At 41.3% G+C, this 16,155-nt stretch overlaps 2 protein-coding genes across 3 annotated transcripts; one reads left to right on the top strand and one right to left on the bottom strand.

The window, feature by feature from the left end:
* Positions 1-288: 288 nt before the first annotated feature.
* Positions 289-6,593, bottom strand: mzt2b (mitotic spindle organizing protein 2B). Of its 2 annotated transcripts, XM_063480554.1 has the most exons (5): positions 6,506-6,593; positions 6,120-6,305; positions 5,878-6,038; positions 4,400-4,537; positions 289-818 (listed from the first exon to the last, which is right to left on the bottom strand). In XM_063480554.1, exons 2-5 carry the CDS (start codon positions 6,293-6,295, stop codon positions 670-672), a joined length of 624 nt encoding a protein of 207 aa, XP_063336624.1. In that variant the 5' UTR covers positions 6,296-6,305; positions 6,506-6,593; the 3' UTR covers positions 289-669. The 2 variants fall into 2 exon arrangements, with proteins under 2 accessions (XP_063336624.1, XP_063336625.1); XM_063480555.1 differs by lacking the exon at positions 4,400-4,537 and having other exon boundaries at positions 302-818.
* Positions 6,594-6,917: 324 nt separating this feature from the next.
* Positions 6,918-15,493, top strand: trim23 (tripartite motif containing 23). Its single transcript, XM_063478046.1, has 11 exons — positions 6,918-7,048; positions 7,678-7,840; positions 8,250-8,371; positions 8,462-8,740; positions 8,821-9,003; positions 9,085-9,300; positions 9,449-9,583; positions 9,701-9,830; positions 9,948-10,058; positions 14,626-14,750; positions 14,833-15,493. Exons 1-11 carry the CDS (start codon positions 6,950-6,952, stop codon positions 15,010-15,012), a joined length of 1,743 nt encoding a protein of 580 aa, XP_063334116.1. The 5' UTR covers positions 6,918-6,949; the 3' UTR covers positions 15,013-15,493.
* The last annotated feature ends 662 nt before the right edge of the window (positions 15,494-16,155 follow it).

The following is a 16,155-nucleotide window of genomic DNA, read 5'->3' as shown; positions in this document are numbered from 1 at the left end:
GCAACTGAAAATCAAACACTGGGAAAATCATGAAGATGCAATGTTGCTGTGCACAACATACTGCTACTGCTGAGAGGCATACCTCTGCACTCACTTTAAACACCTTTAACATGTCTGAGAATGAAATCTGCTGAATTTGAATCAGGTATCTTTTTTTTTTTTTTTTTTTTTAATTACATCAAATACAAGCGACTATTCCAGTACATATTTTTTGCATGCTGTAAAAATGTGGAATTGGTGTATCTTGCCGCAGAGTAAAAGAGACAAATCTGATAAGTAAATAAGGAGAGACACCGCACACCCATTTTGAAATAGTTAGAACCTTAAAGAACTGGATTAGGCAATTTTTATTTTTTTTTTACATTTTTTTACATCAATGACACTTGATTAAGTGATGTAGGCAGCTTTAATTTTTCAATACAGCAGACACTCCCTCATAACATATCTTACAGTTAATTGTCGGTGTCTGAACCACATAAAATGATTAACATTGATTATTTACACCAACCATTCATCTTTTAAAAGGAGGAGGAAAATGATACCAGAACACCTATATTTATTTGCAATCTAGGTAAACCAGTCCTTTAAGATGTAAAACAGAGAAACGTACACATAAGTTAAATGTAAAGAAACCTACATATTTACAAATGGCCTCCAACTGCCAGAGTTTTAGGTCGAGTTTATCTGTGAGGAAGAACTACTGCTGCCGGAGCTCTTGGTTTTCTGCCCTCTAGTGGCACTGGGCTGCCGCTGCACTCTCTGGCTGGAAGCCTCCCTGCTCTTCTCACTGTGGCTGGTACCGGCTTTAGTGCGTACTCCTGAAACGAAGCAAAAAAGAAAATGCACTCAGGGAAAGGAGGAAATAAATGTTTAGGTGACTGTTATAGGACTGCTTCGCATATACCATGCAATATGGCATTTTAGAAAAATAAAAATGGAAATGATAATGACGGGGGAATGAGAAAGTGCAGCTGATAAAACAGCTCTTTTTCTTATATACTTGACAGTATGTCACAACAGCACTGCGCATTAACTATGAAGTGGCGAGAAAGTGCCCTCAGAAATTATCTACTGCAAATATAGCATGTGTCAAGAGACCTGACTATTTTACTGGTGAAGGAAGAAAAAAGATTTGTTTTTGGGGGTTTTTATTCGTTATTAATAACACAAAGTACTACTACTATATCCTTTAGCTTACAGCTTACTTTAGCCAATAAAGCTATACTTAAACAGATCTTCCTGTGTAAATGACATAATTCAGACACTTAACCGATTCTTTCCTTACATACACGATGGTTTAGTGCTAGTCACAGTGCTGTGCAAAAGTCTTGCGTCACCCTTTATTTCTTTATATTTTGCTTGGAAAATGAAAAATGGGTGCTGTGATTTACTGAAACATGTACAAATACATGGAAATACAGTATATAAGGCAAAAAAAAGAAAAGAACTTGTGCTATTTTAATGTGTTAAAGTCTTTTCATTCTGAAATCTATTCTTCAGCACAACTGAAGAATAGACAACCCGAACAACCCGAACTCTCTTTAAATGTTTATTTAAGTAGTCTTCAAGAACATTTCTCTAGGCTTCTGAAGAACATTTGTTTTCTTCTCTGTCAAGATGATTCAATACCACTTCAATAATGGTGAGGTCAGAGTTTTAGGGAGGCCAATCCATGACCGATTTGTGTTCTAGTTTGTGTTTTTCTATCCAGGTATGCTTGTGTGCATTGGCAGTATGTCTGGGCTCACTGCCATGTGGGAAAAATAAACCTGTTGCCAACTAGATTTCTTTCTTTCTTTTAGCTTTCCAGATGGGACTGTATGGTGGATCAAAAACTGACGGTACTTTCTATGTTCTCAATTCAAGAGAATATTTTGACAAGATTATTTAAAGTTTCACATTTGATTCATCACTCTATAAGACCTGATGCCACTGATTTTCAGTCTAGGTCTTTTGAAATATGGCATACCTCTGCATTTTCTCTACGTTTCCCTTCCTTAAGAATGGCTTCTTGATGGCCACCCGTTCCACTGAGAATATTTCGAATGAGGCATCAGCAAAGAGTAGATGGATCAGGGCCAGTTCCACCTCTCAGGTCCTGTGTCAGTTCTTTCTGGAATTTTTCCCCTATGTCTTAAACACATGACTGTCAGATACTGTTCATGTACCGCAGACAGTTTTCTGACCCGCCAACTTCTTGTTTTGTCCTTCACTTCTCCAATGTTAACTTTGGCATTTTTTTAAAGATCCAGACAAAGAATTGTTTTCTTGAATATTTTACAGGTCAGTTTCAACTGGCTTAACGGAAAAAATAAATAAATAAAAAATATCACACCTCTAAAAATGATCAAGTACAAGGACTGGACTGAAAAGGAGTGAAAAAGCAGTCAAAGAAAAACTCTGAAGGACTTTTAGAAAGCCTGGAGAAATATTTCTCAAGACCACTTTAAAAATACTGGAAATTACCAGTACTACCCCTCAGATTCCTAGAAGACATGCCTACGGAATCAATTTCAAAACCCTACGTCATTATGTTCTTGAAAAACCTTTAGGTCAAGGTTAGTGAGATTAAAACTCACCCAAGACTTTTAGTAGATGCACCTATGGTAGGGCTGCTCAATTAATCGAATTTTAATCTAAATTACGATCTGGGCTTTCAACGATCATTAAAAATGACTGAGCCGATTATTAGCACCTCCCTCGTGCTTTACTCTCGCGCTGCTCCGTGTGGCAAATTGAGCACACCTCTCTGCATTTCACAACAATTAAGAGGACCCGAGGGAAGCTCGGAAAGCTAAGCAGAAGTTATTTGGAGAGGAGAGGATAATGGCTGCTGAAGAAAGAATGCCGTTGGTTGAAAAGAGAGGTAAAACGACTTCAGTGGTGTGGAAACATTTTGGGTTCGCGGAGTCAGACGTGGATCAAGTAGACATAGTGTGGAAACTTTGCTACGGTGTCGTAGCTGCACCACAGAGCAACACTACAAATTTATTCAATCATTTGAAGACCGCTCACAAAGTGACATACGATCAAACAATGAAGGAGCAGCAACTTTAGTTGACATACCTCAATGTCAGTTTGATGCAATTGTGCATTGTGTGGCTACACAGCTTGCCTCGATGTTTGGTTATTTGCATAAATATTATGCAGTATTTTGAGTTCACTAAACATTAATGTTTACATTTTTCCATTTATTTTTTATATTGCAAACATTTGCACTGTTATCAGTATTTGCACACTATTTTATATTATTTTTTGACAATCTTTAAAACCATTATTCAATACATTGTTATTGTTAAATAAATATCGTCAAATAATCGAGATCTTAATTTCAGTGAAAATAATCGTGATTATCATTTTTGCCATAATCGAGCAGCCCTAACCTATGGTATCAATTTGAAGGTGCTATGTCACTTCGTTCTCAAGTTATTGCATTCACAAACTTAAGTGTCCACACTGCCCTCCCACCCAGCTCGGTGACAGCAATATCCCATAAGCCTTAGCAAAAATAATAATACAGGAAAAAAAAATATATTTTTCCAGCTGATAGTGATATTGTTCATTTTGTTTTTGTTTTACAAAAAAGTATTTCTATAGCGTTTATACTCTCCATTTGTACTATAATCACAGATTTTAGCATATATATATATATATATATATATATATATATATATATATACACACACATACACACACACACACACACACATATATACATATCACTAAACTGATGTAACCATTTAGAAATACAAAATCAAGCCGTTGGGGTTGCTTAGGGTTAAGGTTCTTAGCAAGTCAAATGTTTAATATGTTATTTAAAAAGTCATAAAAAGCTTGGTGCTCGCACACTTTTCTCTGCTTTATTTGTCAAGTTAAAGTTTCTGACCATTTATACTGAAGAAGACTATAAACTTGACTATCACTATTAATCTGTAAGTCTGTAATGAAATCCTGAAAATAGAACTCAGTAAGTGCATATTGTATGAACCAAGTCAAGATCCTCTATTCTTGTTCCGTCACAGGTTAACCATCACACAGCAACATAAGACTTTTTTTTTTTAAAAAAACTTGTAAATTCAAGCTACTCTTGTGTAAAAGAATCAATAAAAAGAGTACTTCAGAGTTTCTTTTTTAACTTTCTAGCCACTTAAAAACAAAGGGAAAAAAATCCACTGCACAGTGAATAAATCTCCTTGAGTATGAAAACATCCAAGGGCAAATTCAATTTTTGCGGTCCACACACAATCGCATGCATGCACATATAAAGGAAGCACAGCATGCAGTTTGTTTTTCCAAAATCCTGCTCCATATCAAATGGCACATAAATACAACTTTTGTTAATGAGAAAGGCAAGCAAGTGGGCAGATGGAGGTGAAGGACAGAGTGCAGCAAAAGGGACCTTGAGAGTGAGGAGAACTAGTGTCTTGGGGGCTGTAGACCACAATCTTAGTGTTGACCCTTGTGGCTCTGGGGCCTGCTGCTGTGGGGGGAGCTGCGGCAGGTTTAGGGCTCTTCCCAGAGGCCAAAGAGTCCTCTTCTTCAGGAAACAAGACACACAGAAAAAACGACAGAAAAGAAAACTGACCGGGATAGAGAGGAAATCAGAAAAACCTGCAACACAGTGAGGATGAGCGATTTGTAGATGAGTTTGCATGACTATGCCCGTCTTCAGATGCCCTCCTTTTATGTGGAAAACTGTGCTGTGTGGGGTGAAGTGAAGATTGGATTTAGCTAGTGAGGTGGGGTAAGGGAAGAGTGCAGCACAGAACCTCTGCTACTGCATGTACAGAACTTAAATGGAGGAACGTGATTATTTCACACACTTAAAAAGCAAAGAGAGGAGCAAAGAAAGAATATAACATAAATTGTTAGAAAAAAAAAACTTTAAAATTCTGAGTCTTTGCATCAAAAATCATATCTGTAGCCACACACACACACACACACGCTTGTTGTTATCAGAAATTACTGTTACCAACAACTGGGCTGGTTTGCATTGGAAAGTAGGTTGGTCTCAGGGCCCCCTCTGACCAGTCCTCTTCCCTAATGTTCTATTCTTGGACCTTTGATGTTCTCCATTCCCACCAGATCATACACCAATCAAGCATAACATTATCACCAACTGCCTAATATTGTGTTGGTCCACATGGACTCCACTAGACACCCTAGAGGTGTGCTTTGGTATCTGGGACCAAGAGGTTAGCAACAGATCCTTTAAGTCCTTTAAGATGTGAGGTGGGGACTCCATGGATCGGACTTCTTTGTCCAGCATATCTCACAGATGTTCGATTAGACTGAGATTTGGGAATTTTGATAGTTTATACAACAATAGTTTATATATCGATTAAAAAAAAAAAACGACATACATAATTTACGCTAATATAATAATGATTTGTGGCATAACTATGCTACACTTTACAAAAGACAGTGATGAGTTCTTTCTCCTTCTAGCCTTGGCTTTCATTAAAGGTGCAGGGTTTTATATTGCCAAAAAAGTGAACCCACAATGATTAAAAAGAGCAAAACACATCCTGAACTTTCCTGACTTTCAGAGGGTTAAACTGTAGGTGACAAATGACAGCCCACTTTTCCTAAGTCAATTGTGACCTGGGGGGTGATATCTGAATCTTAGCTAGTGTTTGTGGCTGCTGCATCCTGGACTGACCAATGGTGGGTTAGGAGGACCCAACAGAGGGGGAAAACAGGAACGGACTACAATAAGGCAGTATAAATGGGGAGACTAAAACTTCCCAGCCTAATTTCTGCAATGTTTCTTAGTTAAAAGAAGCTAGACTGTGTGAGCTGTAAGATAGACAACATTTAAATGACAAATATACATATACTTTCAGTTGCATTACATCCCATTCTTCAGATACTAACCTCTGGCTTCTGTGTGCGTTGCGGTCATGCTCGTGGTGTGGGCGCCAGCTGAAGGGTCTCCACCACAGCTTTCAGCTACCCTCTGTCCTGCACACATTGCCTTCAAGGTCTGGAAGACTGCTTGAGGAGCCACATTCATCTTCAGCAAGTCCACTATGATTCTGTGAGGAGGAGGAAGGGGGTGAGGACATAAAACCATGGTCCTCCATGTAACCCACAGATAAGGTTATTATTAAACATACTTAAAAACCTCCTGATCCACAGTGATTCCTGCAGCCTGAGTAAGTTCGAACAGCTCAATTTCTTCGGCGCTGAGGACTTTCTTCTTCTTTATTGCATATTTCTGCACGTTAGATGTGACAACCAGCGCAGGGGAGTCAGGGGCGGAAGGAATCGTTTGTTGTGCTTGTTGAGACATCACTAATGAACTGAGGGGTTAGATTAAATAAGAAAGTAAAATAAGTTGCAATGACCAAAAGAAAAACAGCGTAAAGAATGAGAAACACGGTGTAAGTGAACCTCCTCTCCGAATCAAAAATATCAAAATTTATCAAAAATATAACCACAATGAGACCTAAATGATTAACACAGCAAATGCCTGATTCCTTAAAATTACAATTATACCTACCATTAAGAGCGCAGTGCTCAACGTTTAGTTGCTTCTGTTTGAGCCAAGCGTGACGCGCCAAAAATACGTCATTGTCATGCGTTTCATACGTAATGCGCTCAAAAAATAAAATAAAATAAATAAGTATGTTTTAAAAAGTTACATTATTCAGTTGTCCGTCACGTCTTCATTTAAGATTTTAAATCCGTGTTTTACAACCCCATATTAATTTAAAAAACTCTTTCCAGAAGAAAATCTTGCCGCTACTCAGCTATTTTCAAACGCCCCTGGTTATTTTTTGGGGCAGGGTATTTTTTCGTAAATTGAACATAAATCACTGGAAATATATAGGCACGGTAGCCTATACTAGTAGAGATGCTAATAGAGCGAAAAAGAACAAAACCGGAAATGCTTCTGGGGATTGTCCTCTCAAACCTGCTCGGGTCTCTGCGCTGTCGTCCAAGAATGGCCGCTGCTGCAGCAGGAATAAACAAGCAGGGCGCCGTAGCGACGATGGAGCCCTGTATCCGACACGGGAGAGGAGCTAATGGGAGCACGGTTAAGGTTGTAATGTTGTCACTACAATCTTAGATCCAACTACATGTCGATCGGTGGTGTTTGACTGTTTTGTTATGCTGAGCGAATGACCGACATCAGGCTTGCCTCTGACGCTTTTGATTTTGGGCGAATGCTGCTGCGTTGGCGTCGTTGGCTGGAGGATGTCAGAGCTTTATTTTATAGATCGGACCAGAGTCATGTGTAAACACTGTTTCACAAGACGATCTTTTTTTTTTTTTTTAGCGCTGCATTATAAACTTAGACTGGTGCACGTTGACATGGCTGGTATTTGTGCCTGCATCATGCTAGCAGATGAGCTGGCTGGTCTTCCGTCGGTAGTTGGCGTCAGTGCTAGCTGTGTTTCACTGCTGCAGCTCCTCTGTGAGGGAGCCCAGCTCAGAGTGTGATCGTGTCAGAAGATGCTTTTCGTACTGCTTTCAATGTATTCACTTAAAGATCACTGAAAGTAGAAATCAGAAGTGTTATCCAGCTGTAACGCTACAGGTCAAGATGACTGCATCCGACTAGTTATTGTTCTGTCTGAGACCTTATAGAGCATCTCTCTGCAGTAACCCAGAAGCATCTGTACCCTCCTGTGGTCGGGTGCTTTAATACTGGTATTGGTTTATTTGCAGGTGCTGGAATGTGGTGTTTGTGAGGATGTCTTCTCTCTCCAGGGGGACAAGGTCCCTCGTCTTCTGCTCTGCGGCCACACGGTGTGCCATGACTGTCTAACCCGGTTGCCCCTCCATGGCAGAGCGGTCCGCTGCCCCTTTGACAGGCAGGTCACTGAGCTGGGTGAGTGATGTCATCACGCTTTCCAGCATCGTATATATAGCGGACACATATGTGTAATACCTGCTGTATAAATCGTTAAGTGAAATTCAGTGGCTGAATCCTGAGACTGATCGTTCTTCTAAAAACAAGAGCATAAAAAGAGCTATCAAAACCAACTAAGAACCTTAGAACAACATCCTGTGAGCTGCACATTTCTCTTTTTTTGACTTCATGCAAATCCCATTAAAAAAAGAGACTTTTACCCAGAAGTTGTGAAAAATTGAAGTTGTCTTTATTACAGAAAACATTATTCTTGCTGCAGAAATCCATGATCCAGTTGAGGCTAAGGGTGTTTTTGAGGGCATGGAGCTCTACAGTGCTGACGTTATTTGCCTTTCAAAGTGAGTTTGCTTTCTTCACATTTGCTTAGGGGACTCTGGAGTTTGGGGTCTAAAGAAAAACTTTGCTCTGCTTGAACTCTTGGAGAGACTCCAGAATGGAGCGACTAACCAGTCAGGAATGGCAGAGGACGCCTTGAAAGGCATGGGAGAAGTAAGGCAGCTATGATTTTACTGATAAGAGATGTGTCACTTTCACACCTTCTGCATGCTTTATCCTCAATCCATCTTTTTTATAAACTAGTGTATAATTCGCTGCGACGAGGATGAGAGCCACACAGCCTCCATGTACTGTACTGTGTGTGCCACCCACCTGTGTGGCGAGTGCTCTCAGCTCACCCACTCCACTCGCACACTTGCCAAACACCGGCGGGTGCCACTGGCCGATAAGCCCCACGAGAAGACCTTGTGCCCACAGCATCAGGTCCATGCCATCGAGTTTGTCTGCCTGGAGGAAGCTTGTCAGTCCGGGCCCCTCATGTGCTGTGTATGTAAGGAGTACGGCAAGCACCAGGGCCATAAGGTAGCTGGAAAACTTGTTCCCATATTAGATATAGTCACTAAAAAAGATATGGTTATATATTGCCCTATTTTCCCTAACAGCATGCTGTTCTTGAGACTGAAGCCAATCAGATTCGTGCATCCATTCTGGACATGGCCCACTGTATCCGAACCTTCACAGAGGAGGTGTCCGAGTACTCCAGGAAGTTGGTGGGCATCGTGCAGCAGATAGAAGGTGGCGAGCAGATAGTTGAGGATGGAGTAGGCATGGCACACACTGAACATGTAAGACAAAGGGCTTCTTAATAAAACACGAATGATCATGCTTCTGTTTTGGCGCTTAGATCTTTCCTATGTGTGCTTCAGGTCCCTGGCACAGCAGAGAGCGCCCGCTCTTGCGTCCGAGCTTACTTTGCAGATCTGCATGAGACCCTGTGTCGGCAGGAGGAGATGGCGCTGAGCGTGGTGGACGCCCATGTAAGGGAGAGGCTCATCTGGCTGAGGCAGCAGCAGGAGGATATGACCATCCTGCTGTCTCAGGTGTCCACCGCCTGCCTGCACTGTGAGAAAACACTTCAGCAGGTAGGAGATGTGAGGAGTACTGGTGAGTTTAGGAACTTGTTTCTTTCTTTTCCTCACCCCAATTAAGATCAAAGCTGTGGTGATTTTGGGGAAATGCTTGCGTAATGCCGTTAAAGGTGTGATGTGCGTTGCTTCTTTTGTCTTTTAGGACGACTGCAGAGTTGTTCTGGCAAAGCAGGAGATCAACTGTTTGCTGGAGACGCTTCAGAAGCAGCAACACCAGTTCACTGAGCTGGCAGATCACATTCAGCTGGATGCCGGCATCCCAGTCACGTTCACTAAGGTACACGCTGTCGCTGCTCATAGAAATTTGCTTCTGTAAACCAAATGTGTCGCAAAAAATGGAAAGGCCTTGGGTTTTCATATAAATGTAGTAATGACATTGAAAATGTCTTTTCAGGACAACAGGGTCCACATTGGTCCAAAGATGGAGATCCGCGTAGTGACTCTGGGGCTCGATGGTGCTGGAAAAACCACCATCCTCTTCAAGCTGAAACAAGACGAGTTCATGCAGCCCATCCCAACCATTGGTAAATGCACTTGCAGTTTAATGGTTCACAGAGTCACTTTAGAGTCAGGATAATACAAGTCTTTCTTTTTTTTTTAATATTATCCTATATAAAGCTTGCTTTTGATCTTTGTCCAAGGTTTCAATGTGGAGACGGTTGAATATAAGAACCTAAAATTCACCATCTGGGATGTGGGTGGGAAGCACAAGCTCAGACCCCTCTGGAAACACTATTATCTAAACACTCAAGGTATGTTTTGTGCTTTCTGTGCTTTGGATATTTATAGCATGTTCTTGGATTTAACTAGTACTTTTGTGTGACTTGGAACACTGACAGGTGAAGTGAATAACTTGGAGCATCTAGTTAAATGCACAGTTTTGCTGGGAAATCTTGGCTTTGTGTGTATTTCACTTTGACGCTCACAGACAGTATATAAAAGACGAATGTAGTCACGGTGCCCATTGGGTCCAGTTTTAAGGCCTTGGCTTCTAGTATTTTGGCCAGAAGTATATTGGAGCCAGAAGTAACCATATTTGGACAAGGACATGGTCTGTTAGTGGAGTTAACTGCACAGGAGTTCATATTAAGTATTCAGTAATTGTATTAAAAATAATATAAAACACGTGAGGTTTTCTGACTGAAATTAGCAGAAGTGAGGTCCAGCAGAGAGCTGATTGCAAGTGGTGTGGATACCCAAGTTTGTGAGGCGATGTAGGATTTTTAAAGTTATTCAATACTGTATTTGCATCTGCTGAAAACCTCTGGGAGTTTTAATCCTGGTGACACTGACTTTAATAGCAAGGTCAGTGGTCAACTTTCAGAAAATAACATATGATTTTCAAACTTATACATCCATTTATCCATCTGCTAGGCTAGGTGTCTAAAGGTTTAGCACTGGTGACCACCAGTATTTTTTGAATGAAGCTCTGGAGATAGTGGATACTTGACAAAAGATGTTGAAGATGGAGCTGTCAGCAGGGGGTAAAGAGGAAGTTCACAGAGAACACTCACAGATGTAGTGAAAGATGACAGGGTTAAAGTGACAGAGGAGGATGCTAGGGTAGGGTGACATGGCAGATGAGCCGCTGTGGCGACCCCTAAAGGGAGTAGCCAATAGGTTCTCTACAGATTGACTCAATTTCATAGGCAGGCTCAAGGGTGTGGTGCCAGTGAGAGGTCAAATGCACTGTGATGTAAGGAAACACCAGCAAATGGAAAAAAAACTGTCCAAAAACACACAAAACACAACCGAAATTAAAATAAACACAACAAAATATTTTTACGGCGACAATAATGTGACTGAACAGCTGCAGAAGTGACAGAAACCAAAACATGTGTAGGGTTGAAATGAAACACATGTAAAAGAAGGGAAAGATTCATCAGTGATTTGAGGGAGAAAATGTTGCATTGTAGTGTGTGTTACAATCACATAATTCACATAATACTCTCGATACATGTTTGCTATTAGCCGTTTGCTGTCACTTTCGCAGCAGTTCCATCACATTATCGTCTCCCCAAAAACACTTCAGTTTAGTTTTGTGATTTAAAGAAAAAAGTTAATTCTTTTATTGATTGATTTTTGGTGTGAGCTTTGCACAATTTGTTTCTATTTCCATTGTGTCTTATTGAAATTATGTTTTGTGAGCTTTTGTAGCGTTTTTCTAGTTGCTTGTGTTTTGTAAGTTCCAGTTTGTTTGACCTCTCAGGGCCAACGTACAAGTGGCTATTTGAGTTACTTCAATTTTTTGAAGCTCTGAGTTTGCTTCATTTTCCAGCCCTATAAGCTGCTGCTTTGTGCCAGCTTCTTAAACATTTTTTAACAATTCCTCCTGCCACAGTCTAAAAACTGTTCCGGTATGGCTCCGGGCATACAACAAAGAGCATAAGGCACTGACCGAGAATCCAAACTCCCCAGATCCCTATCCAATCAAAGGTCTGTGGAACAAGCCTGATCCATGGTGGCCCTATCTCCCCACCCAAAAGATCCACAGCTAATGTCCCAGTGCATGATTCCACAGACACTGGGACTGTATCTGACTGTTCAGAGCTGTTTTGGCAACAACAGTAGGACTTACAGTGTATTAGTGTGTGATTTTACTGTTTCCCTTGATCAGCGTATGTTGACTTTAAGGTTTCTGAGAAACATTTGATCCCTATCATGTCACTGAAGCATTGCAGGTTCGAAGGAAAAATCATTGTTGTTCATGAGTAAATAGGCCTTTGCTTGCCAGACAAGCTTTTTGACTCCGTGCATTAAAAGAAAAAAAAGAGTAATTGATTGGCTTTTTTTGTCATCTTTTTCGCAGCCATCTACTTCTAACCCACAGTACTGGGTAAAGTGATGGAGTCATTAATGTTGTTACACTGTATCCTCTGCAGACCTGAAATATCTCCGGGAAATGTCAAGGCAATCCATCAGATAGTTGACATTTATGGTACAGACTGAACCATAAATGTCAACCTCTTTGTGGTGTGAGCGGAAAAGTCAGAGGATCACCAAAGTCAGCCGGTTTCATCCTTCGGGATCCATGTATATCAAACAAAAAAAAAGAACGGCTGACAGTGGCCACTGATGGGTTAAGGGAAATCACGGCACACCACCGAGTGATTGGTCAGACAACAGACCACAATAGTCTAGAGGTACTAGTAAAAGAGAGATTTTTTTTGTTTTTATTTCAAATTCCTGGCGGGGTGTAAAGAGATGTCTTTGTTGCACCTTCAATCTGTGTGTGGTTTCAGCACAGGGAGGGAATTAAACAAAGTTAGAAAAATATACCAAAATAAACCCAGTGATTACATTGGCTAAATGAGAAACAGGTTGATTTACAGCCTCACTAAACTGTGAGGCCACACAGCATGGTTCTGGCTAACAGCAAAGCAAACCCTCATTTATCTTGCAAAATTTAACATATTCCAGCTATCATGAGTTTATTAACTTTAAAGTGTAGGCATGTGAAAGGCTTGTCGTTTACTTTAAAATAATTTGAGGACAATACAAGCACATTGGCTGAAGTACATCAAGCATGGGTTCTGTTCAGAAGGAAGAATACCAAACACATTCACTTGGTCTTAACATAATCTACAAATAACCTTTAATTTATATATTAGAGAGCTCCACATTTTTTGTCTTGGACTCTACTGAAGTAGCTTTGCGCTTGACTCACAGTTTAAAATAATCCTTATTTTATGAGGTGTGGTGATGGGCCTCAGGAAGTTTTAGCTGTTTTCCTTTAAGCCGGCTTTATTGTGATCAGCTGCCCCTCAGGAACAAGATTTACCTCTCACCCACCTGCATAGCATGTGGCCATTTTTCAAACCTTTGTGGATATTGTGGTTTTACTTGATTTGTTTTTGTTTTACATTGGTTGCTTTCAATTTTTCATTTTAGGTTTTACCTTTTTGGGCTTTTAGTACATAGGACAGTAAAGACAGGAAAATGAGCCCTTACAGGCTGGCTAAATGATGCCCATGTCAGGCGGGGCTAGGGCCTCCCTGTATAATAGGCTGACTTGGTGCCAGATGTGATTAAAAAAACACAGAAGCACAGAAGCCTGTAGACAACTGTGCTGTTAGGTGCTAAGCTAAACTGTCCACAAATTCAAGTGAACAGCTCTGTCACCAGGCACTTTGTTGCCAACATTTCACTTGTTCACTAGCATACAAACAGTAGCATTACTGTCCTGTTGCTGGTGTTTAGTAGCAATACTTTCACCCTGGGAAGTAGCAATAGTTTCCCAGAGAGTTTGTAGTGCGGAGATCTGGTGGAAGTGTATTCCAAAGTCTTACGGGTAGGTTCTGAGTCCCATGGTAGTCGGGTGAGCAGGTATAACAGACAAAAGAGAAAATGAAAAAGAGCAGAGTGTACAAAAGGGTGAGTACGTATGGAAAAGATCAGATAAATATGGAAGAGCGAGGTTATGAAGGGCTTCGAAAGTAAGTAGGAGGATCTTGAAATTGATTTGTAGGTGAACTGGAAGCCAATGGAGCTGTTTAAGAACTGTTGTTATATGTTCAGTGGATCTAATTCTGGATACAATACGAACAGCTGAACTTTGAATTAACTGCAGTTTATGGAGAGATTTATGAGGTAGACAAGAGCATTGATAAGTATGGCGGTAAAGTGGTTCTGTTTGGAGAAAGTGAGGGATGCCCAGGCTTATTGCATGTTTGGGCCATCTTGACATCCACTCATGAGTGTATCCACTGCAGGCTAGCTTGCCAGGCTAACCTGTTGGGCAGCAACCCTTTGCTGTGTGAGGCTGCTACAGCACAAGGAGAAATTGTGATGCGCAATGATTTGGCCACAGTGCTGTGCAGAGACAGACCCTCAGCCCATCGCTACTGCTTTCCCGTTGCTGGAGGTCCACGGAGTATGTGAGGGTTTCCCCCCTGCTGATGTCACCCTGGGAGGTGATGCTAATGAAGTCTGAACTTTTAGCTCATAGGAAATATTTGAATTTATTTTTGTCACATTTATACAAGCATCACCCTTCACAGCATTTGTATGATGGAAGAAAGGGAAAGGCATCATAGGTCTGCTTTAACAGTAAACCAGATGTAGACAGAAGCCGCAATCTAACTGTTCTACAGGAAAATCTGTCCTGAACTGAGCCTACTATGACTGCACTGGGGAGAAAGCACCTACTGCTCTTAACAGAAGAGGGGTGGTGTCAGCCTTTTAGCGCTACATGTACAAAACGTTGTACCCATACCCATAGTTGTTGTCAGTCTTGATGAGAAAGGTGTACAGACCACTATTGCCAATCATCAAATGCTTTAATGGTAAATCTTTCTTTCAACTCTCATATTTGTGCAGCGGTGGTGTTTGTGATTGACAGCTGCCACCGGGACAGACTCATGGAGGCCCACAGTGAGCTGGCCAAACTGCTGACAGAGAAGGAGCTGCGAGATGCCTTGCTGCTCATCTTTGCAAATAAACAGGTAGTGTAAAGAAGAAAAAAAAAGACACGTAATCTTGATTAATCTCAGAGATGCCAGGTTGCATCACCTGTCCACTTTTCAGGACGTTCCCGGCGCTGTGTCTGTGGAGGAGATGACGGAGCTGCTAAGTCTGCACAAGCTGTGCTGTGGGAGGAGCTGGCACATTCAGGGCTGTGACGCCCGCAGCGGGATGGGCCTCCACGAGGGGCTGGATTGGCTCTCCAGACAGCTGGTAGCTGCCGGCGTCCTGGACGTCGCCTAAATGCCGCCTCCCTCCACATGCGGACTCTTTTCACTCTCCACCCAACCCCCTGAAATCTGAACACAAACCCCCAGCCTCTGAGCCTGGTTCATCAGTTCTCCAAAAACTTTTTAACATGAGCTTCGTTACAAGGCTGCAGCTTTAAACCCGACTTCTCCACCTTTCCATCTCCGAGCACCATTGTCGGCAAAGAAAACAAAAGACGTATACATCTTCTCTAGCTTCGTAATATGGGAACTACAAATATGTCTTCAAGCCTGCCCTTCCTGCTACTCCCGACCTCTGAGAAATAGTCACTGGACCTAAATCCTGAGTTGAGACTACATCCTCCCATCCTGCTTTATGCCTTCATGTGGCTTACACACTTCATTTTTTCTTCATAGTTTAGGTGATGAGCTGTTTATCTGGCATTTATAGCTTTTGAACTTAGGTCCAGTTAAATGTTAGACATGCTCCTTGTGCCCTGACAAAGTGAACTGTGTCTGTTTTTTCTACCCCACATGTTAACTCACCATAACCCTCTAAATATGTGACCTTGAACTGAACTAAATGCACACCGGTCCATGTTGTGATGATAGTATCATTTATGTATGCTTTTTAGTACGCTTCAAATCGTCCTGACAGTTGACTTTAGTCCCCTTTCAGTTTATTCCAGTACACTTGCAGGTTAAGTGAGATGGAACAGAAACATTGCTATGGTGTAAAGGGGACCTCTTATGCACACTTTCAGCTCCATAATTATATTCTTGGATTAATTTTGGAGTAGCTTTGCATGATTCTCAAATCAGAATACTACATACTCATCTATACTGGGGCTTTGGTGACAGTCTGCCCCACCACTTGGACTTTGCTCCAAAGTAAGGTTTCAGAAAGCTTTTTATTCCCCCATGGAAGTTCTAGTTATTCCACTTCCTTCCACAGATTTCAATTCAGGATTCTTTGGCTGCCACATGTCTGCAACAGGCTGTTTTCCTTCTCTCTGTGTAGGTCAACTTCTGATTCACACCCTTACACATTACACAACTGTATGCCTGCCATGACCATATTAGGATATCCTCTCACACTGGCATCATAAAGAGCCAAACTTATTATAATGTCACCATTCTAATAACATACATATAGCAGAAAGGAAGGAAAAGCATA

The sequence above is a fragment of the Pelmatolapia mariae genome, linkage group LG7 (assembly GCF_036321145.2).
Source record: "Pelmatolapia mariae isolate MD_Pm_ZW linkage group LG7, Pm_UMD_F_2, whole genome shotgun sequence".
Lineage (NCBI taxonomy): Eukaryota > Metazoa > Chordata > Actinopteri > Cichliformes > Cichlidae > Pelmatolapia > Pelmatolapia mariae.
This window is presented reverse-complemented; position numbering and strand designations above follow the sequence as displayed.